At 40.1% G+C, this 23,034-nt stretch overlaps 1 protein-coding gene across 7 annotated transcripts in view; it reads right to left on the reverse strand.

Moving 5' to 3' along the window:
- The window catches only part of MCF2L (MCF.2 cell line derived transforming sequence like), a 148,186-nt gene extending 129,673 nt beyond the window's left edge, over positions 1–18,513 (reverse strand). For 5 of the 7 annotated variants that reach the window (XM_056500464.1, XM_056500302.1, XM_056500036.1 and 2 more), the window contains exons 1-2: positions 10,476–10,532; positions 10,102–10,300 (exon numbers count right to left, since the gene is read on the reverse strand). In XM_056500464.1, the coding sequence (XP_056356439.1) occupies positions 10,102–10,279 (178 nt within the window). In that variant the 5' untranslated portion in view covers positions 10,280–10,300; positions 10,476–10,532. Of the gene's footprint in view, positions 1–10,101; positions 10,301–10,475; positions 10,533–18,420 lie in introns of those variants that run through there. The other 2 variants (XM_056500544.1, XM_056500121.1) reach the window with 2 other exon arrangements.
- Between the last annotated feature and the right edge of the window lie 4,521 nt (positions 18,514–23,034).

Below are 23,034 nucleotides of genomic sequence, written 5' to 3' on the forward strand. Positions count from 1 at the left end.
TCACTAAGATCTTCTAACACAATATATGAAATCATACTCCTTTCAGTCAGAGCAAAAATACTCATCTGTGAGAACATCCACATGTATCCATATTGAATTACTTAGCCAAACAAAACCAATGTCCTGCCAAAATTCTATTATATGGCAAATGTACTAGCAATTCCTTTCAGCAGCTCTCTGATCTCCAACTCCAAAAAACCACTTAAGACTCAACAATATGCAAACAACAGCACTGAGCTTTAAAAGAAAAGATTTTAAAAGTAAGGGTTCAGAAAACAAGATGCTGTAAGGAAATATTTCCACACAGAGAGGCCATCTTTAGACTTGTAAATACCAACCTTTTTTGTAGTTTTGTCCAAAATCCAAAACATCTCGCTCATCTCCTTTAATCAGGTATTTTATGCAAGAAAAGCAAAAAAACCACGGCATTTGAGAAACTCATGTATCAAAAGGTCCAAATGTGCATGTTCAACTCTCCTCAAATGCAGCACAATTGACAGGCTTAGTGCAGTGCATTCAGATTTTGCAGTGAACTTGTTTCCAAGGAAACCAGCAGCTGCAGGTGTTTGCCCATACACAAGGGAATGAAAATTCAGCAGTGAGCTTGTCTGCTTAGTATTTTATTCACACACTTCTTTGGCCTCAAACTATTTCTCAAACTCTGTTAGAAGACCAGGCTGCATTAAAAAATAAATCTTAAAAACCTTCCCCTACACATGAACTTACTGAACAGCACTTTTAAATGTTTTCTTCTTTATTCTCCTCCAGTCTCCTCTCCAAAAGTCCCTTGCTTTATCTCCTTCCAAAAAAGTGTGCAAAACCCACCTGTGCAATGGGTTTTCATCCCAAAAAGTTCTCTAACGACTTGGCAAGGCTGCAGCTTCCAAAAAACAATGCTGACTTGAGAGAGGCTACAGGAATGCCTATTCTGATCATACAGCACAGCTTTGCAAAACTGTACCATGCTACAGAGAGATCACCAGGACAGGTATTATTCATTCTTCTTAGGATGAAAATAAAAATACAAATACTTAGTAAAACCATAATGGAGATACAGGGTAGAAAATCCACTTTCAATGCAGTCCTTCCACAGCACACTAAACCAGTAACTCACACAATGCTTACTTCTCATTTATGCTACAGATTGGAAGGCCAATTTACATAAATTAAAATACAGGCACTGCCTTTTTTTTTTTTTTTTTTTTAAAGCAGCCTCTTTTCTCTGAATAAGATACTGGAATATTTATAAATCATCTGAGCTCCTAAAGCATTTTTCTACTTGTCCTCTCCCAGTGTTACTGAATCAACAGCAACATCTACTGGGCATAGAAGGGCAAGATTCAATTTCTTGAAAGAGACTAAAGGGCCAGGTATAGGAGCATATAACACTTACAGTATCTATTTCTGGATACTTTGGCATTCCTTTAGCAGTCACTGTGAAACCAGAAATGAACAAAACTTTTAAATACGCATTTGCCTTCTCTTCCCCTCTTCAGAAGGAAAACAAACCAAACAGAAGGATAGACAGAAGGACAGCACTGACTCCTGGGTGCCTTTGGAGATGACATATTATATAGTGACATACATATGACAAATGACATGTTACACCTAGGAACATTAGATACACTGGGCTAACAGAACCAGTGGACAAGAATTTTGCCAGTTAAAGAATTCAAATATTCTTCAAGTTCACGCAGTGGAGAGTTTTATTATGAACATTTTTGCTCTTTTAATCTATTTTTCCTCTTTGTTTAACAATTACATAGATTTGCAAAATAAATAAATAAATCAAACCCCACAAAACTAATACCAACCAAACACCAATGACTAAAAACCAACCAGATCAGACCAAGCAGAAGTTCTTCAAAACAAAGAACAAGATGAATACATGTGAACCTAACAAATGCTCAGAACAAGGATTCCAAAGAACTTTAACACCTTTAAGGTCTAACAACACCCAGTACCTGCCATTCATAATAAAACCTACTGGGGTCTAAATTCCCTAACTAGAACACAATGACAGTGGGACAAGCTCAGCTACATCCCTGTTGGTGCCCTTCTCAGGGACTGGTGTTTCACCTGTGATCACAATCACAGCCCTCTCCTGCATTTGACACCTACACAATTCCCTCTTTTAAAATACAATCAGATGAGAACAGGATCTCTGCTCCCAGCACTCACCATGCATCACAAAGTGATTATTTATTAGGAGTATGAAACCACACAGAGGCAAAGAACAGCACAAAAACAGCAAGTTTCAATACACAGTATGGTTACAGAACATACAATCTGTGTTCCTCCTGAGATGTTCCTCAAAAGAAGCAAGAAAAGAGTACAAAAACAAACATGTGTCATGTGGCATTTTTTTTCCATAATTTTCCCCCTACTCCTCTGACTGCAAGCCCTGTCTGTGTGGAAAACAGCAACTGCTAGTACCTCACCTAGAAAAAACATCTGTTCTCAACACAAAGAATGCCAGTGAAGAGGACTGCAGGCAGCATTAAGAGACTGACTCTGTTTCCAGGCCCACCTGCCCTGCTTCAGCTGGGTTTTTTGGCAATTCCTGACAGCATTACAGAGGTCCCCAATATGTTCTGTGCACATACCTGGCCTCATGCTGTATCCACACACCCTACTGGAAACAGAAGCTGCTGACAGGACTGCCTGGATTTCAAAGACTTGCTCCCTACCTCCAAGAAACCTCAGCAGAAGCACCACTAATGTGTTTTCCCTGAAAGCTTCACCTTTGGACACGTTTCCTTGGCAGCAGCTAATCCCAGGTGGTTTATTTTTCACAGAATCTGTAACCTGCAGTGTAGGTGGCACATGTTGCAGGAATACCACAAGGCCTTCCCCTCCTTCCTCCACACACTTAGTAAATAAGTACATTTCCCCAGGTAAGTCTTTGCAAAACAAGTTGCTCACATTTGACAGCAGGAAATTTTAACTGACAGACTCCAGATACAACATCAAATTTATTCCCTCTTCTCTATGTTTAGCAATGTCAGTGGAGAATAAATTAGTCTGTTCAATAATTAGTTCAGATGACATTTGAAGACTACAATAAGCCAATTATGTGCAACAAGCAATTTTAAAGAATCACAATTTTTCTAATGGCCCCTGTGATCAACAAATAGGCTTAAACAGATATAAGCTGAGAAAATAAAACTTCTCACTGAACAAATTGCTTCCAGCTATAGGAGAAAGCAAAACCAGAGTTGAAAAGAAACTTCAATATTTTATTTCATTATTCTCAACTCTTTCTGTTACCAAAGTCCCTCCTCCTACGTAATGAGGGTTTGACTTCCTAAACACTGAAAGAGAGTGCATTGATTAGCCCCAGAAAATCTGTGCATTTGCATGAAACAGCCCTGAGTAATTCCTCAGTGCCAGAGGCAACAACTGAACCCAACATTAAATCTGGGTATTGGCTAGAACTGAGGCAAAGCAATTTATTTCCATGACAAATGGTCCAGCTCAAACAGTCCAGCTGGAAGCCAGTGAGTATGTAACCCCACATTTTACCCTACAGATATGCAGATTGCACTGATATGATGTTAGGGCAGCATGTGAGACCTTGTCACTCAGATGGTTCCTCCTGCACCTATCCAAGACCAAGCAGCCTGCCCTTACAGAATAAGCCAGTTTCTAATATAGAGTCTGGGTTTTGTTCTGCTTACTTATTATAATCAAGCAGATTTACAAAGATATCCACTGCCTGCAAATGCATGAAAATGGGATTTACAGAATGCCTAAGCAGGTTAGACATGTAACCCCTCTTGAATTTCAATTCTGCTGCTTAGACACTTTCCCAATTTCTTTGGAGCCACCTGAGGCACCAAAAGCACAAAGGTACTCATGTCAGGGACTAAACAGAATTGACAAAGCATTCCTGCTTTAGCTTCAGCAAGCATCTATTGCTTCATCCTGCACTGAGAATATCTGAAAAGCAAAGCATGATTTAAATAAAAAGGGAAAGATTCACTACATTCAGATACATCACAAAAGCTAGGCATTTTCTTAATAAACTAAATGCTACTGCGTTCCCTTCTGATTAAATGACCATAGATTTTAAATAGATTATCAACCAAAGAACACCTATAACTTGTGCTTGTGACTTGTCTAGGGAGTATTTCTTAACAGAGTTCAAAGAACTTTGAAGAAAAAATTAAAAATGCTTTCACATCTTTGATAAAAGCTAAGAGCAATTTCAGGCAGGACCATTTCCTAAAAATGTTTTTTTCAGCAAGAAGTAGCTGAACTGAAAATCCATCAAGTGTGGCACTTAATTACAAAAACAGAGAGACAGACAGAGAGATGCACACATATATACAAACACACACATAGAATTTTACTCCTGACATTACCAAAGTACTTCTGCATAGCTCATTTTTAGCTGGCAATGCCTTTTTACTCTAATGAAGCTTTTCTGCTCTAACTTTGTGAACTGAACAAAAAGTTATTTTTATATATTCCATATCTGCTGTAATTCCCAGGAAATAGGGAATTAGAGTAAGATGTTTAATATTAATTTCATTTAAGAGGGTGGTTAACTTGTGTAGCTTAGAAGTCTTAAGACGAAAATCCTGACAAGACTCCTACTGATTTTAATCAGACTGGATTTCACTGCTCTATTACTCAAAGCAGCAGCACAGCACAGAAGAGGTTTACCATGCACAGGCTTTCTTTTCCTGTTGTTAGATAGATTATTCCAATTAGTTTTAAACGTGTCTCATTTTGAGGAGTAAAGCTCATAAGAATTTGCCCAATTCCCTCAGTTGAAACTCAGTTTTAATAAAAAGCAGCTCCTTCAGCTAACACATAAAAAAAACACTCTCACAAACATGCTGAGAGCAGTACCAGTCCTACAGTAGCCAGCAAGGGAACAGGCTTGTAAAGACATTTATAGGAAAACAGCCTCCATCAATGGGAAATGCTAACCCTGCACACATAATATTTGCTGTATCTTACTTGGACATGCACTCTACATCAATCAAAACATTAGTACCAAGCAGAAAGCTCTACATGGATTTACTTATAAGCTCCACAGCAAAACACAAGCAATCTTTAAAGGGCAGCCCACTGAGACCGAGCAGATGGAGAAAAGTGCACAGCAAAACAAATACCCTTTTCTGCCAAAAAATTATGTTGAGCCCAGATCTGTGTTCATAAAAAAAGAAACCAAATCCCAGGTTCCCCCCTCCTTGGGCATTGTGACAGATGCCTCCAGGGACAACAACAGCTCCCAGCTACGTGCTGGACCAGGTATCACTAAGTGGCTTGTGCATTATGGCTTAGACACTCCTGCCCTAGTTGGCTTGTACTTAAAGGTAAAAAAGGTCATGGGCTATTTAGCACCTGCACAGCTGAGCAGCAGACTGAGGCTGAGAAGTCTGGAATGCCACCTTCATTCCACTGAAGACATAGCAATGTTAATCAGATGACAGAACTTTGGTGTCACACCCATGAAACAAAGTGGTCTTCTTGCAGATGCCTCTGGAATTCTAACAAAGAGGAAATCTTCCATTGCCTCACATGTTTTGGTCTTAACACTTTAGTTGGGATTTTTAATGTATGCAAACAACCTCACAAAATATACTATTCACAGCCTCATTTTTCACATGTACCTTCTACCTGTATCAATCTAGTTTATAAGTTATACCCTGAAAAGAAACCTTTTCATAAAGTTGTTAGTGGAAGCATACAGCAATGCACACACATTTGCCTATTAAAATTAAGCTTATATTAAAACATTGACTCTGATAAAGCTTCTTGCAGAATATAAAACAACTCCAAGAATAAAGGAACTTTCTAAATATATTGCATAAATGAAAGATTTCTCCCCAAAAATACACCTCAATGGCATTCTTCTAGTTACCAATAAAAACAGCTTCTAAGAGTTGATTTTCAGTAACTTAGTTTTTAATTAAGATTTTTAAAGGTTACCTTTGTACACTACCAAGGAATAGAAAGGACTAGATCCAAACAGCATTAGCTATCATTTTTCTGAAAAGTCACTTAATTTGAAACAGTACAGTTATTATAACAGTGAATATCCACAATGTTTCCCTTGTCCTTTACTCTTGAAATCTTGCATTTACACATTTCTGACTAGTGGAAGCAAAGGGTTAACACACATAGCTGAAGTTATACTATGGGTTCTGAGTAGAACTGAAGTTACCAGAGGGCAAGGGTTTAAGAGAAATGTTGTTTTTTCCCCCTTTCCTGATGCAGGTGATGAGTGGTCTTGATAATGTAACCTGAGCATCCTGTTCCAGTGATGTTGCAGATGTATATAATTGAGTTAAAGCTGCCACCTTCAGCAATGCCACTGAGCAGTACCCAAAAGGCTGTTTATGTATGGAAAACAATGCAATTCAGCATTCTGAGATGCACATTTCTTTCAAAGAGCATGAGTGTAATGGATGAGCATTTCAATTGCCTGAGTGCAACAGCTGATATTGTGCTCTGCAGCACTGTTACAAGTGTTAGGATTGGCACTTCACAGCCACTTTCTGTCTTTTCAGCTGCCTTGTAATTTCAGATGCAAAAATGCCAAAAATCAGGTAAATTGATAAAATGACACACATTTTATTATTTGAAGTAATGAAAAAATATTTTCCTACTCCTTAAGTATGTCATTTTAGGTAAGTTTGGATTAAGGAGACTTCAGACTTCAATCAGTTGTCACCTGTATTCTTGGATTCTTCAAACCCTAAGAGTCATGACAGTCCCTTACTTATGCAAAAGCTTTGATTGTAGCACCTTCATGGCTATTTCCTACTAATTCAGCAATTACAGCTCCCAAGATGTAACACTATCAAATCTTGAGACAACAAAACTTGCATCGTGGCAGGATGCTAAAAACCCCTGCATTAAAAGATTATATTCCAAACAGACTTGAGCTGAAGGGAAAAAAAAAATCCCAAACAAATAAAGTTGTCAACCATTTAAAGGAGATGATCACTAGAGAGAAAAAAACAGAAAACTCAAACAATTGTTGTATGTAAATTGGCCTCCAAGCACATCACTCAAGTCCAATGCCACACAGGTAGAAAAACATAACAGGCACTGAGGAAATACAGAAATACTGGATTTTTTTTTCTTTTTTATTATTAGCAAAGATTCATTACTTTCTTCCATGCCTCCATTAATTTCCAGGATCTTTCCATTTTTCAGGCTCTGCTGAAGATGAGGGAAGGCTGAATTACACACACCATTTGAACTGAGGCAAGAGTACACACAAGTTGGATGTTATTCTGTCTCCATCTCACTTGTGCTCTGCCTCAAGCTGAATTTTGCATGCTGGTTCATCTATTGCTTTCAATCCCAACTCTTAAAGCTTTCAAGATGCAGTATCTTCTCTCTGTGTGTACACTTACAGACACAATGAAGACCTGATATTAATTATAACTTCTAGGAAGACACTGCAGTAAAAATATTGCTGTTAATATAGTATCAACAGCACAGCAGATGAGTTCCTGGGGAGGGAGAGGGAATTAAAACTCCAGCTACAGCAACATATGGCTTAAATAAAAGCAGAAAGATGCTCTCCATCATGCAGTATTATTAGTCTGCATGGGAGACTAACACCCCTCACATTTGCTTTCAGAAGTCAAAAATAACAAGGGAGAAGACTCCAATAATCTTCCATGGCAGCATCTCTCTTTCTGCCTTTTCCCACAAGAAGACTATAAGGATTATTTTCACAGAGCCAGGCACTAGGGCTCCCTTTACCAACAGAAATAAACACATGCTTGTTTTCTTGAAATAAATATTTGAATAAGTATTAAAACTTGAGTAAATTTTCTCATTTTAAATGTTCACCATGTTATGCCACTGCAGTTCTTTTCAGAGCAGATTCCTTTTAGCAGTCCCTTGATAAAGTCAGAAAATCTTAACATACAAATTGCATGAATTAAGAGCAATGATTTGTTAAAAATCAAACACCAATAAGATATCCACAATCAGTGATTCAATCAATCCTCAATACTAGCAATAACAGTAACATATGAGGCACAGAAAACCTTTCATGCTTCATTTATCTGTAAAGTTTATGAACTTTAGCAGAAAATTATCTACCACTAAGTTTCTCATGTAGTCTCTGCCTAGCTCTGGGAAGGCTCCTTTCCTCTACACACTGCTGTCTTCAAGTCAGAAGAAAACAAACATAGCTTTTTTGAATACTACATCCACTTCTTCCACGGATAAAATGTGTTTTGCAGTTTCAATTAATGGCTTGCAATTCATTTGTCATGCCAGACATGGATGTAATCCCCAATGAAAAATCTGCTACTTCTCAAGCCAGGAAACTTAGTCCACAACTTCTTTCATTAAACCTCATGTGCCTCTTACATGCACTGCAGTGATAGAAGGGCAGCAGCCACAGCTGAAAAATGAAATTAGCATAGCCAAGTATGTGCAGGCTAATATAGGCAGTCTCATGCCTGTGAAGTGCATCTCCACACTCAGCTCCTGCTCTGCCTTCACTGCTTTCATTTCAATCCCTGCAGTTTGCTACCCTTCCTTTGTCAATAAACCAGTCAACCACTGATTCACTGACACTTCTGCAGAGAATAAACTCAACTTTGAACCCAACACAGCTCTCCCCTGAATTTCTGGGGAGGGGAGGCAGCAATTCCCCATTTGAAACCCTTCAGATGGCACAATGCAATCTTTCCTCCGACTTCCTACTCCAGGTCTGCCTTCCCAGGACTTCTTTGTTTCTTCTACCACAGAAGTACTGTGCTCTTAGCCAGGCTGAAATCACTGGGATGGAATCAAGTACACCCAGCTCTCCTCTAGCAGTGGCTTGTTTCACCAGAGATTTCATTCAGAACAAGCTACAGACTACACAAACTCTTTAGCAGTCTATTTAACAACTGCCCCAATTAGGTCTAAATCTTCTCTGCAGGAATTCAAGTTCACATTTTCTTGCTCCTATTCTAATAGTTATGGACAATGAGAAAATTGAAATAAGCAGATATTTACCTTCTTCCATAACTAGTACAGATCTCCACTAGAAAATCAGAATATGTGTGATTTCCCTTCAGTTTTCTCTTGTAGTCTAGATACACACACCTTATTTCCACAGAAATCATATCTGATCAATCCTGACATCATGCTCTGGAATTACTGCAGGGTTTTTTTGCATTTTTCCTTGTTTCTTTCAAAAGAAGGCTCATTTTGGCTGAGACGTCACTGGTACAAAAGCAAAATGATTACTCTAATCACAGCTTCCTGTTAAGTCAGAGCAGACTATGAATCACTCTGCAGCAGCAACATCATTATTTCATTTCAGCTAGGACAAAGGAGTCATATCCTGTTTTATAAATGTGTATTAAATGCAAAACTGTATTTTAGTGAATTCCACCTTTCCAGTTTTGGAACATTTTTCCAGCTTAGAGAGGTTTGCATAAATATATTTAGGCATTTAATTACCTAATTAAATTTAATTACCTAGGAGGCTTTATAAAAACATTTTTCAAAATGAAATGAAGGTGTGTTAATAAAGACCAAATGCCATCAGATGCAACTGCTAATCAAATTATAAAATTAAAGTCCATCTGCACTAGTACCAAGGCAAAGCTTCCATTCATATATGAACTAGGGACAACCTCCTCCATGGGTAAACATAAGATAAGGCAGTACAATAAAAAAAACACAAAACCACATATTCTTAGTCCCAGCAATTATAAACTAGCACTCACTATAGTTTTCTGCTTGTGCAATGGTATTTTTTACTTGCTTCTCAGCAGCTTCTCAAAACTATGATTTTTAAAACTGTAGGAAGGTAGGTCAGGTTTCTCTGGGATGGCTATTTTTTGCTAAACAATTAATTCATGGAATGATTTTAATTTTTTATAACAAGCATCATTCCTCCCAAGTACAGGTACTCACTGGCTGCTGCTGAACATTTGTTTTCATGGTGACATCAACCCCCTCCAGTGAATACTCAGCCATTCCTTTTCTTGGGCTCCCTGCCCTACTCTCATTGTTAGAGATGAGATACAAATGCTAAAATTCCTGAAGCCATCTGTCCTCTTCTTAACAGTCTGGCAGCCAGCCAGCCAGTTTCAAAATCTGCTGTATTTTTCTCACCTGCTGTGATTTCTGTCACCTCTTGCTTATCTGGCACAAGCTGCATGGTATCTGACACCACAACCTGATGGTTGGTATCTTCTTCTTTCTCTTCATTGGGCTGGTTGGCTGCTGCAAAACAGTTGCAGCTCCCAGTTTCTTTGCACAGGATCAGGGTCCGATACCAGTAGTCAGACATGAAAACTCTGTGAGCTGATTTCTGAAAGATAAAAACAAACAGAATAGCATTTTCTGCAAAACATAAGGGAAAAACCTAGCTATGTGAAAGAAGAGGCTCAAAGGTTAAGGACAACAATTACACACAGATTATAGTATCTTTGATTTTATTTCAAGAAAAAATATGCAATTTACAGAAGTCATGCATAATAAAGTACCCAAGGCAAAAAGTTTGAGTTCCCTGTAGCTTCTCAAAATGCTTGTATCAAAGGTCAGGAAGCTAATATAAAAAAGCAAAGAAAAAAACAAGATACAAATATCCAATCACATGTGATTTGCATAAAGGCAAGAAAATCAATATCACTCTGTATTTTCAGCAGAACAAGTCAATATTTATCTTAAAAGTACCTTGTAAAGACAAGTCTAACTAGGTGAAAGAACACACCAGAACATGGGTTGTCAAAAAAGTGAAAGGAAAAAAAATAATGATAAAAACAGATACTACGATTGCCATTATATGGGAGGCTGAAATTACAATTCAAAGTTTTCATAAACAAATTAACAAAATGAAACCTTGACATTTGAAATCTGTCAGGAAGAAGGAAATGTTTGGTTTCTGACACAGCACCCAGGTCTGAGCAGAAGGAAGGGGCAACAGTTCCCTTAGCCTAGAAGGAGTTAGAAATTACCAGGCTTATTATATGTGCCTGCAGGTAAGAGAGCAAGAACATCCTTAAACACCTGCAAGCTTCTCAGGTTATGCCAGAGAGCTACAGAAATCCCTTCTTGTTACTCTTTGCATCCCTTGCCAAGTTCAGCTCCAGTTTCACCTTGGTCTTCCTCACCACAATCCAACAACTGGACTGCATCCCTGTATTCTTCCCAGGACACCTGTCCTTACTTCCCCTGTGCTCTTCAGGAAGTTACACCACATCCAGAGATGGGTCTGTTCCCACTCTGTACCAGAAGGCATACAGGCAAGAAAAATAATGGTCCAAGTCTCCAAGCACAAGGGACCTGACAGGCTCTCCCAAGTCTATCTGGAAAGTATCAGGCCCAAGAAGGGGAGATATACATCTCCACGGGCAAATTTAACACTTTTTAGATAAAAAACATTATGCATAATCTTCATTTGTCATGCAAGCATCAAAATCCAAGTGTTTTTTTAGTGTATCTTTTTCTAGCTGCTAATTAAAAATTGAGTAAAAGCATCACTCCATACCATGGATATTAACAATGTCTTCATTCCCTGCATTACATTTGAAGGTGCCAGTTTTATAGACCTGAACAAAATAAACTCCATTTTAAAAGCCTTCTTAATATAAAAGAGTTATCTGTTTAAAAAAAGGCAAAAAAAGACACATTATTTAGCAGGAGATCCCTCAGGAATCACTCATGAAGAACAAAGTACTCTCTCTGGCACTTACTGCAGTGCTTCAACAGAAGAGAAGATTTCCAGATAAAACATCCTTCAAGTATTACAGCAAGGTGCATCTTCTCCCCAGTTTAAAGAGAGCAATTTTGTTTTATTTTAGCCAACACACTGCCATTTCCTCAGTTCTCTTTGCCTATTTCCAGACTTTGGCTTTGCAGTGTTTGTCAGAGGATGGGTAATGGAGTTAAAAGCAAATTGCTCAACACTTTCTGGACAGGTTCATTGCACACATCATCCTTGTCACACAGAAAGTGGCAAACATTTCCAGCTGTACTAATGCACATTCTGCTAGTAAATAATGTATGTAGCAAACAGGACACAGTTTTAAGCTTCTTCTGCCCCTACAACTGTCTGACATGCCATGGGTAATGGCAGGCACAAGTGTGCACATGCAGCTACCTGAACAGCACAGGGAGTTTCATAAAAAAAGCACTTCATAGCAATTCAATTTTTTTTAGTTCTGTTGGAGCAGGGGGAATTCTTTTAATTACCCTTACATCTGAGATTTTTAAAAAAATAGATTTTACTTCTTAAAGCCACTTAGCAAAGTTAAAGTTCTCCACTTTTTATGCCAAGAATTGGGGCAAAGATGGGGAAAGTCTTCTCTGCAGGAGACAAGAATCCCAGAAACTTCCAGCTGTTTTTCTCCTTGTTCCTGTGCAAGGTGAACTGAAAAGAAGCTGGATCTATGCTTCAGAAGTCAGCAAATTACTCTAGGAATAATTTTGAAATTTATTGCCTTTCTTTAAGGAATGGAAACTCCAGAAGACTACCAGAAAGAATTATACACAAACATGCAGTTAAAGACAAGCATTTATGACCTTAATCCTTAATTATTTTCTGATCCACTGATCATCTTTATTTTAAGAATTGTAACATGATATTAAGATTTCTTAGATATTAAGAAAACACAGCAGGAACTCTAGGGGCAAAGAAGTTGGGGAAAAAATACAAACAATCCCAACTTCTGGTTTATGAGCTAATACAAGATGTTCCAAATAGTCAAAGTGTCCCTGATGGATATATCTCCACTTGGATCACTGCAGTGACACTGAAGACACAAGTAGCTTTTCTTATTATTTCAAAGCATCCAAAGGTAAACTCATACCCTCAGCCAGTATAAAACTAGGCTGATGCACCGTGGAAAAAAGGCCAAGACTGAAATCTGCTTTTGACATTTACACATCTGAACAACTGCTCCCAAACCTCAGTTTCATGTGCTAGAACCAACACTGCTTCAGAGTTTGAGTTTTTCTGTGTGCTTTGAATTAGATTGCAGACATCAACGTTGGTGAAATGCCCAAGGAAAAGCAGGGGCAGAATTTGGATTCATTTGTCAGGACACAAAGGCACTGGTAGACTTCACTGAAGTATCCTTAATTCTTAAATCCACATTACTCCTTAATTAAGGTGCAAATGCTTCCTGAAACACTGCTTATGAAATTCAGACAAAAGAACAGTTTTTGAAAGCAAGACTCCTATTTCAATCACTTTGCACACACACTTCACTGAATTTACTTCAGTTTTCCATCCAAAATCCCCCTTTAATTCAAGAACAACACTGCAAAGGCAGTAGTTAATTATTATCTTCAAATGTAACCAAATTACATAAGGCACACAGTTACCTCAGAAACTTGAATCCACATTCTGCAGCCACTTCACCAAGGCACTTAAACCAACTCCCAGGGTCCCCATCACCCTCAATCCCAGCACTGTTACTGGATCACTGTTGCTGACACATGATGCAATTTCTTCAGCCATTTCCCTGGTGAAGGGCATTATTTCTAGTCAAGTGTAACACAAACATTTAAATATAATCTCACTTCTAAACCCATTTGTCCAATATTTTCAGATTGTCCTGTGAATTGCCTCCCTCAGCATTTAATCAGTGCAGCATTTTACTGTGCTTTCATCATTGTTCCATTTAAATCACTGAGAAATAAAATGTATTTGTGGGGGGAAAACTGTTTCTAATTTAGCACCTACTAAGATTTCACACACTTATTTTCCATATACATGATGGCACTTTATGCCAATGACCTTAAAGAAAAACTGTTTAATATCCAGCCTGGACAGCAGGCTTAAACTTAGCAATTCACCAAGCTCAGTACACTCACATCAACAGAGATGGCAGAGTCCAGATGATGATGTAAGAGCTCATCCATGTACCCTGCAGGTCTCTGCAGGAGACTTGGACTGAACTGGATACCAATATCTGTATAACAGTATCTCTTTATTTTAGAATGGATTAAAATCTACTGTATGGTATTTAAACCTGTCAATACTTCTCTGATGAGAATCTTCTTTCAAGTGCATGTATCTGCCTGCAGCATTCTTCCCAATTTTTATGCTTTGCAATGCTGGCCAGCCATTCTTCCCAATGAAAGGAAAAGTGCAAAAGACATCAGACACACATTATAGCCCAGGTTCCTCACACCCAAGCTCAGACATGAAACTGAGATGTCCAAGTTAAAAACCTCCTTGACCCACATGACTTCAGCATTCCCTGGATAAGAGAGATGGGCATCCCCTGAGGCTCATCAGCCCCTTACTTCAACTCCAGAGAGTCCAAGACAACTGAGCTTGTGTCATGAAAAGTCACACTTTTGTACACAAAGAATGAGTCTCAAAATAAAAACAATAAAACACTTTAGGATTTCAGTTAAATCCATGAAATTACTCAAGTTCTTTCTATAGAGATATTGCATTTCTACTCCAGCCCTTCTCCCAGTCCTTTCACATTTTGTTCAGCAAGATGAAGAGGAAAAATCAGCAGCAACAAAGCCCATTCTAATCTCTCTCTAGGGCATGCAGAATAGCCTCACATGTTTTAAGGCAAAATCAATTTAAAGACTAATTTTTTTCTCCTTTGGAATTGTACTGTGATCAACGTTTAACTTGAATACTAAGTAGTCCTTCAAGATAAAGGGTCTCATTTTGTATTTAAAAGCCTTTCACAAAGCATTAAAAGTCATCAACAGGCTTATGTAGAAAATACTAATTTAAAAGAAAATGCAAGACTACTTAGCAAGAGCTAACCTGAGGCCTCTACAAAGAAAAAAATCAAGTGCATTTCATAAGAGAAATGCTTTCTGATTTATTCAACTTCTCATCCTATAGGTAACCTCTTCTTCTTTGAGGAATGCTTACAAGTTTAAATGAAGTCACCCAGCTGTCTTCCTTCCTCCTCTTGGGGCAGAAAAACATAAGAAGTTTACTTTTGTTAGTCAACTCAGAATGTGCATTCTATTTTAAGACCTCTAAGAAAAGCAATAAAAAGATAAACCTAGCATGACAGAGGGTAGCTGAGTTCCCAGGACCTGAGCACCCTTCCCTGCTGCCTGACTCTGCCCACAGGTACAGCAAGAGCTTCAAGCACTCAGCCAAATTCTCTTCCCCTGCAGAGCTCAGTGCACACCAAGCCATCCATGGACCATCAGAGCAGAGCAGGAGGACAAGGCAACAACAGCTCCAAGCAGGAATGAAATGAAGTATGGGCAAAGCAACTGGCTGTGAGCAAGCTCACCTGAGCTGCACCTCATGTCCTTCAGAAACCTGGACTTATACATGCCACACTTCCCCTTTGTGAACAGGAAAAAAACAGGGGCCCTCAACTTTTATCCAGCATGGAATTTGAAAAGTAGCCTGTTGTTCCTTCTGTACAAACTTGGTGTCTAATGCTGAATGCAAGGCTTCCATATTTTCAGTGAATATAACCAAAGAGAAGTCAGAGTCTGAGGACCGTTAATGTGAATGTGAGAAAACCTCCATATTATAGAATTCCAGTTGCCTAGAGATCATTATTACCAAAAGCATCACTTTCTTAGTCTTTAAAACTCCCACCAAACCACCTACATTCCTGAAAACGGAGCTTTTGGAACTAGATATCTAAACTTTTCCTCCTGCCCCCTCATACTGCCCCCACAACCCCAGCTTTATTTCCCACTCATTTCTCTTTCCATCCATGAGACATCATACAAAATACTGGGCTGAACACAGCATGGTGAGCAGCTTATACTTCTCTTGAATAGTTCACTGTATCTATTTTCACTCAGATCACATTTCAGAGATTTTTTCCAAGACCCCAGAGAATGACAAGCCAGGTTTCATTTTTAGATTAAGCCTGAAACACAATAGAAGCTGATAGTGCTATGCAGTACTCTGTGGAGAATGAGGTGGTTTTGTACTTGACCCCTTATTTCAAAGGGCTGATAAATCCCCCTTGTTCAAGTTGTTGTCATGATAAACCCAAACTCCCATCTCACCAATGCATTATTCCATGCACAAAGCTGTGACAAACACAAGATGCTGCCCACCAGCATGAGGACACACAAATCCCATTTGTTTAACTCAGCAAGCACACAAATCCCAATTCCTAGACTAATTTAGCTGAAAGATGAAAAATACATGCTACTTTCTGAAGGTCACTGAGTACATGGCACGTTCTGGTGTTTAATTTATTTATCATGGGAACAAGTATCACAATATTAGCAGTTTCTCTAGAAATCAGCACTTGGAACATCTAAGACCTCTCTGCAGAAAGCTCCAAGGAGAGTGCCTTTGTTCAGTGACCGTAGAAGAGGAGTACGTGCTTTGCTCAGCTCAGAGGACACAGGTCCCCGAGAGATCACTTGGGTCACTTCATTCCACCGACTTGCTGACAAACATATAATGGGTGTCCAGTTTCAAAGGGCTCACAGAACATGTACTCCACATGTCCCTTCTCTTCCTGCTCCCCCTCAACCCCAGCTTGTGGCAGATCAAAAGCATTTTGCAATAACCCACCAAGAAAACCCTCAAGAGTCGTAGCTTCAGCATTCACTCTTTTACCAACACACACACAGAAGGAAAAAAAGGCATGGCTGAGCTTTGCTAAGGCTCAAGAAACCCTCCCCAACTGCCTGGCTACAGAGATGGAGAGCACTGCCAATGTCCTGTGCCTGCAGAAGTGGTTGAACCTGAGTTCAAGGTAAAGGTAATGCTTCAGCAAAGAGGCAAGTTCTCTTCCGATCTACTTGGATTTAATTTCCTGTTAAGTAACCATGATGAATACTTCCTAATGAAGTTGTTATAGATTTACCCAACAGTGTAATTTTGTTAGAAACAGCAGCTGACAACCTTAATTGTGAAGGAGCACTGGGTTCAAAGTTTCAAGTAGATGTATGTTTTAAGACGATTAAATCCAGTAGCTATTTTAAAGCTCCTGCAAAGCCTCAACAGTACACACAGGTGTCTGCCTTCAAGATGATTTTACAGACCTCCATCATTAAAAAAAAAAAAAAAGGCCTTTCCATGCAACTTCTGTAATTACTTTTGTATAGTCCAGTGCCAAATCAGTGAAGCATATCACTTCAGAAATCAGTGAAGCATCAAGAATTGCAAAGTTCAACAATAACAACAACAAAACAAATCACGTGCATGTGACCCAGACCTCCCTACAGAGGGGATAAGAATAGAAAAGAGGGTTGTCTAGTAGCAGCCAGGCCCAAAACACAAGAAAGGACATGCAACATCAAGTACAAAAACAATGCTCCATTCCCTACCATACCACTGTGCCTTTATTCAACATGTGCTTTGGCACCTTCTTGAATTAGGGTCCACATCAAATCTTCTTCCTCTTCCTCCTAGTAAAATTATGTTTACTTCTGTTCAGAATAGTATTATTTCTCTTTCAGCATGCTCACTGAACTTGCACAGGGTAAGCACCTTTAATAAACACAGAGCCTCCTACTGAACATTAAACTTCAACTCCCCAAGCCAGAAAAGCTCTGTTTGTACTAATAAACCCCAAAAATCACTTATGGCTATCATAAAAAGGCAGCCTAAAGAAGATGATTTAGAAAACAAATTTAGCTTCTATTTATTTGCTTTCTGAGTTTTTTTGTTTCTCTGCTATTCACGTTCTCAGTCATTCTAAAGTCACTAAATCAAACTGGCTGTATAAAGAAAATAAAGGGCTTGCAAGAGCAAATAGGTTCTTGCCATTGCCGTGTCTATCGAGATAAAGTTTTAATTCCTTTTCAAGGTTTTTGGCTAAAAAGATCGTTAAATAAACCTTTGTTTCTTGTTTTTAGACTACAAACACTTAAATCTCCTTCCATTTGCAGATACAACAGAAGTAAAAAAAAAAACCAACTAAACAAAACAAAACCCAAACAAACCCAAAACAATAGAACCATCACCAAATCTACAAACACAGCTGGCAATTTTACTTTAATAGTCCAGCCCGAGTGAAATACAAAAGGCAAATAAACACCAGAAGCCGCAGAAACATCCTCTTTCACAGTCCCTGCGACCAACCATTGCCGGCAACACCAGCCATCAACACCCCGCGTCTGAAACACCTTCCTCGTAGCGAAGGACCGCTTTGTTTCTCCAGCTCGGGGAAATCGCTGGGGGAGGCAGCTGCAGGGGACAAGCCCTGCTCGAACCGCCCTGCAGGGATGTGGCAGGGCAGGGATGTGGCAGGGCAGGGATGTGGCAGGGATCGGACAGGGGCATTCCCGGCAGAGCAGAGCGCATCCCGCGCCCGGCGCGCCGCGCTCCGTCCGTCCGCTCGCTCTCAGGTCACCGCGCTCGCCTTTGTTCGGTCCCTCGCCCAGCCCGGAGCCACCGCCGCCGAAACCGAGCGGGTCAAACAGCGAGGAGGGAAGGGGCACGGCGCCCGGCAGAGCCGAGCCGAGCCGAGCGGCCCGGGAGCAGCTCGCCGCTCGCCGCTCGCCACTCACCTCGCCCCGCCCGCAGCACCAGGTGGCCGCTGCCGCCGGCGCTCAGCAGCTCGCCCGGGCGAGTGGGGAGCGCCTCCCGCCGGGCCCGCGGCTCGGGATGGGCTGGGATAGAGTGGGATGGGATGGAGCCCGGGGGAGGCCCCGCCCGCCGGCGGAGAGGGGCTGCCTTTTGTCCGGGCTGCGGCGCTCGCCCCGCGTTCCGTCCCCGCGTTCCGTCCCCGCCCCGCGGCGCGCTGTCGGCGGGGCGAGCCCAGGGAGCGCCGCGCTCGCCCGAGCACCTGCGGGGCCGGGGAGCGCCGCCCCTCGCCGCGGCTGAAGGGCAGGTGCTCCCGGGGAGGGACGGAGGGCTGAGCGTGCCTTCCTCATGCTAAGGGGTTATTTCCAGCTGTTGCTACCTGTAGGAGTGCCGCCTCATCTTGTGGGGAACTGCGGACACGGTTCGGTAGCAGTGCTGGGTCAAGGGGTGGGCTTGATGATCTTGGAGGTCTTTTCCAGTCTAAACAGTTTCATGGCTCTGCAATAGTGGAGAGGTACATCGTGTGCCACGTGGAGTTTTGCAGCCTCAGTTCTGATGTTTCCTGGTGTTCGGCTCCCAGCGTTTTGTTTTGCTTTTATTGGAATATGTGTATGAGGGTAACAGCACTTTGTGTGTTTACATCTTGATCAGACAATTGAACAGCTGGAAGCGGATTTGTTTTCCCATTATTAAAAAAAAAAGCGGGGGGGGTGGGGGGTGGAAGGCAACAATCCAACCAACAACAGGTATTTTCTTTTTTATTCAGGTACCTCAAGCATTAAAACCTTTGCTTTTAAGCAAAACAGTGCACAGCATGTGCTTTTGTGTGCTGCATGTATAATAAACAGAAATGGTAGATGAAGATGCATGTTTCATGGAAAGCACCTGAGGTGCTGTCCCTAAATGACCACAGGCTTTCCCAATCCCTTCTCATGCAGCCAGCAGCCTTCAATTCTTCTTTCTCCATCCCTGCTGCAACAGCAGTTGTTTATGTTCATGATAATGTAACTGCAAGTTTCAGACACGAAATTTTTCAGGAAAAATATTCCAGAGCTAGTGAGGCTAGTACATATTTCATGCACTTCATATTTCTTGAGCTAGAGATTTCTGATTTTTGAGCAATACATCAGATGACAGAGATATGCTGTGTACACTTGTCTCCTTAATAACCTGAAATGCTTTTTCTTAAAGCCCAGTGACCCAGAGTAGTGTCAGGAAATGGCTTTACAGAAACAAGGTTTTGATATCTAGCAGCTTCTTAGGGCAGTTTAACCCAAAATGTGGATCAAACAGACCCTGAGCTGCAAGTAGGTAACCAAGTCACCTTAGCAGCAGCCATGGTCTGTTCTCCATGAGATGTGCTGTGCTCCAGTATGTAATGTGAAAGAGTGACCCTGTGACACTTCACTGCGAAACAGGGGACTGCAGAGAGAAAGTGCAGATTCAGATAGATCACTCTCTTTTCTTTTTTTTTTTCTTTGTTTTTCTTTTATTTTTCAGTACCTCACAAGAACATTTTCAGTGTTGTTGAAAAGATCTGGTTGGTTGTCCAGGAAAAAAGGGCTAATTAATGATGACATGAAAGAGCAGAGAGGACGCCTTAATTGAAGATACTGTCAAAAAATAGCTTTGAAAGAAGTCTCTTAAGCACAAGGGAGGCAGAAATCAAACATACAACTTAGATTTCAGTCCTGTTTGGTGTTGCAGGCATTTTTTAATCTTCATCCCTATAGCTAGCCTTACAGCAGTAAACTAAATGGGTCTAGGGTTCAGGATTAAAGCACAGCACTGGTCATCCTGTGTAGTGTCCCCAGTGTGGTTCTGTCCTAGCAAACAGCAGTCCCTGAGGAGCAGCTCAAGGGCCCATGTGTGCTGGGGCTGTTCCCAGCAGACTGTCTGTGTGAAACTGACCTATTTCAGGAGATAAGAGTTTAGTTGTGCAGTTCCTGACCTGCTTTTTTTTTTGCTAGTAGAAACATGAGGCTTTTGACTTTTGTGATTCCTGCTGTGTTCTGTGTCAAACCAGAACCATAGGCACTGGCTGGAATCAAGCAGTGAGAAGTCAGACTGAAGATCTGAGCATTTTATTAATTGAGGAGGATTTCTGCAGAAATCTTTGCTCAAAGGAAGATAATTTTAAGCAAAGAATCTTTGCTCAAAGTTGCATTATATAGTAGTATCAGAGTTAATGGAAGAAATAGATCATATTACGAATAGACTTTTATTATGAATAGTCTCAAAAATGTTATTTCTTCTACGTTAAATAAAATATATTCATTAATACAACATTGGCTTTTATAAGAATGCTATACTCCATGGAAAATACTTTTGTTTTGACTAATGCTAAGAAGCAGGGGTGGATTTCAGCAGGAAGCAGTTAAGTTTCAAGCAAATGTCAAGAACAGATGGCATTTAGGTCTGAAGAAATTAATAAAGAAAGAAAGTCACTAGAGCAAATGCATGCTTTCACATTACAACAGCTGAAGGTAAAAGTGGGTTGAAAAGAAGTTGAGTTTTCTTAAAATATCTGTCCTAAATATGGGGAGTAGGGTGGGATTCCTGGGAATTGTAAACCAATGAAGTATTACAGCTCTAGCAGAAGTTGTACCACGGAGCACCTCCTTGTGCATGGTATTTCTGATGCTGTCACTATGAAAGTGTTATAAATTAACATGGGGCTAGTGTTGATGACTTCTTTTCAACTCCTACAAAAGCTTGGACAAGACCAGAAGGATCTAACAAGGACAAAGGGCTGAACACTCTCATCTTCTGCACAAATGTTGAGGATTATGGATGGATAAACTCTGCAAGGTGTTTGAGACTCACTGGTATAGCTGTGTTTTGGGAGTCTGGCTGGGAAGGCAGAATACAATATTTTCAGTGAAGTAAGGACCTTTAGTTCAGGAATTAACTTCTCCTGATCTAGTGCCCTGTGCCTGTTGCCAAAATTGTCACTGGAACACTCCAGAATGCACATTTAGGACACAGTCTTAAGTTGTACCAGAGGAGGTTTATGTTGGGCATTAGGAAAAAAAGTTTTCACAGAAAGGGTGATTGGGCATTGGAATGGGCTGCTCAGGGGGGTGTTGGAGTCACTGTCCCTGAAGGTGTTTAAGCAAAGGCTGGATGTGGCACTGAATGCCATGGTCTACTTGACAAGGTGATGTTCAGTCACATACTGGACTCGATGATCTCAGAGTTTTTTTCCAAATTAATTAATTCTGTGATTCTGTTACTTTCAATTTCAAGAAGTAAGAAGAGATGTACAAAGGAATCTAAATAGGGAATCATTATCATGTGCACGTAATTAAAGGGAGAGCAGAACTATGGCACTATGGCATGAAATTTTCTTAGTATCAGCTGTACCCTTTTCTGCCAGTTATGAAGTCAGGAGGGGCAACAAAAGGACAACAAGTTGGCTTTCAGGAATAGATTACATGAACTGGGTGCATCAAAAACCTGAGACCTTTATTGAGCAACTGGTCTGAACCACAACTTGTACAGAATCAGAAACTGTCGGTAAAATCATAGTAATGTACTGAGAAAAAAAAAAAAGATTCAAAGCTGTTATTTGCAGAAGTTCTTCAGGAGAAGTTAGGGAGTTTTTTTGGAACATACCAAGAATAAAATAATAATGACTGTATGCAGGCAAGAAGAAATTATTATTTTTTTTACATAGATTGACAATAAGTATTTTCTTTATAATTATAGCAATAATTAGTGAATTATGTAAACCAATTCTGATAAAAATTAAGGCAGGCTAAAAAAAAAAACCCAAACAGAGATAAAACACAGAGCTGAAAAATTTATTAGTGGCAAACATAGTGAAAATGTGAGTAAACTGGGAAAAGGAAGAGTTGAGAATCCCATTGGCAAGCTGCACAATTCCATGTTGTTACAAGATGAGAGGAAAATATGTTACTAGAAAATCTAGCCTGTCCTCTTAATAGGCCATGAACATTAACAAACATGAGTCATAGGTTCAGGGAACACTATTGCAATCATACTCTGCTTTCTGCTAAAGTATCTCCAGAAATTCTTCTTTCTCTGGTATGAAATATTTAATTTAATACAAATCCTAAGTACTCAGTAAAAATAACACCAGTCTCTCTACAAATGTTAGAAAGACTCTCGATTTGGTTACTCTAGGGCTGAAAATTTAAGGTGAATGTGCTAGAAATACCAGCAGATGCCTTGGTAGTCCTTCTAGCCTATAGTAACTTAGATTTTATCCAAAGGGTGCAGTGGAACATTCAGCTTGTTATGGCTGGATACTCCTTTTGTGTCTACTGAGTTCTTGATGAAACACAGGACAATTGCCATAACAAATGGGAAAGGAACTGGCTTGGGCAGGAATCAAATGGACAAGACACTCAAATATGTGCAGTGAATAGGAAGAAAGCTAATTACTGATGAGGAAAAAGCTTTGCACACCAACTGCTCTTTGATGCCCTCCCTGAACTCAGCTTAATCAAAAAACAGTGTACTAGCCTGGGATTTAAAAAACAGGGTCCAATGAGAAACTTCTTGTCACTACTTGTGTGAAGACACACAGGATTCTAGAGATTAAGTCATCCTTTGTAATTCTACCATTTATT

This window comes from Oenanthe melanoleuca, chromosome 1 (assembly GCF_029582105.1).
Source record: "Oenanthe melanoleuca isolate GR-GAL-2019-014 chromosome 1, OMel1.0, whole genome shotgun sequence".
Classification (NCBI taxonomy): domain Eukaryota; kingdom Metazoa; phylum Chordata; class Aves; order Passeriformes; family Muscicapidae; genus Oenanthe; species Oenanthe melanoleuca.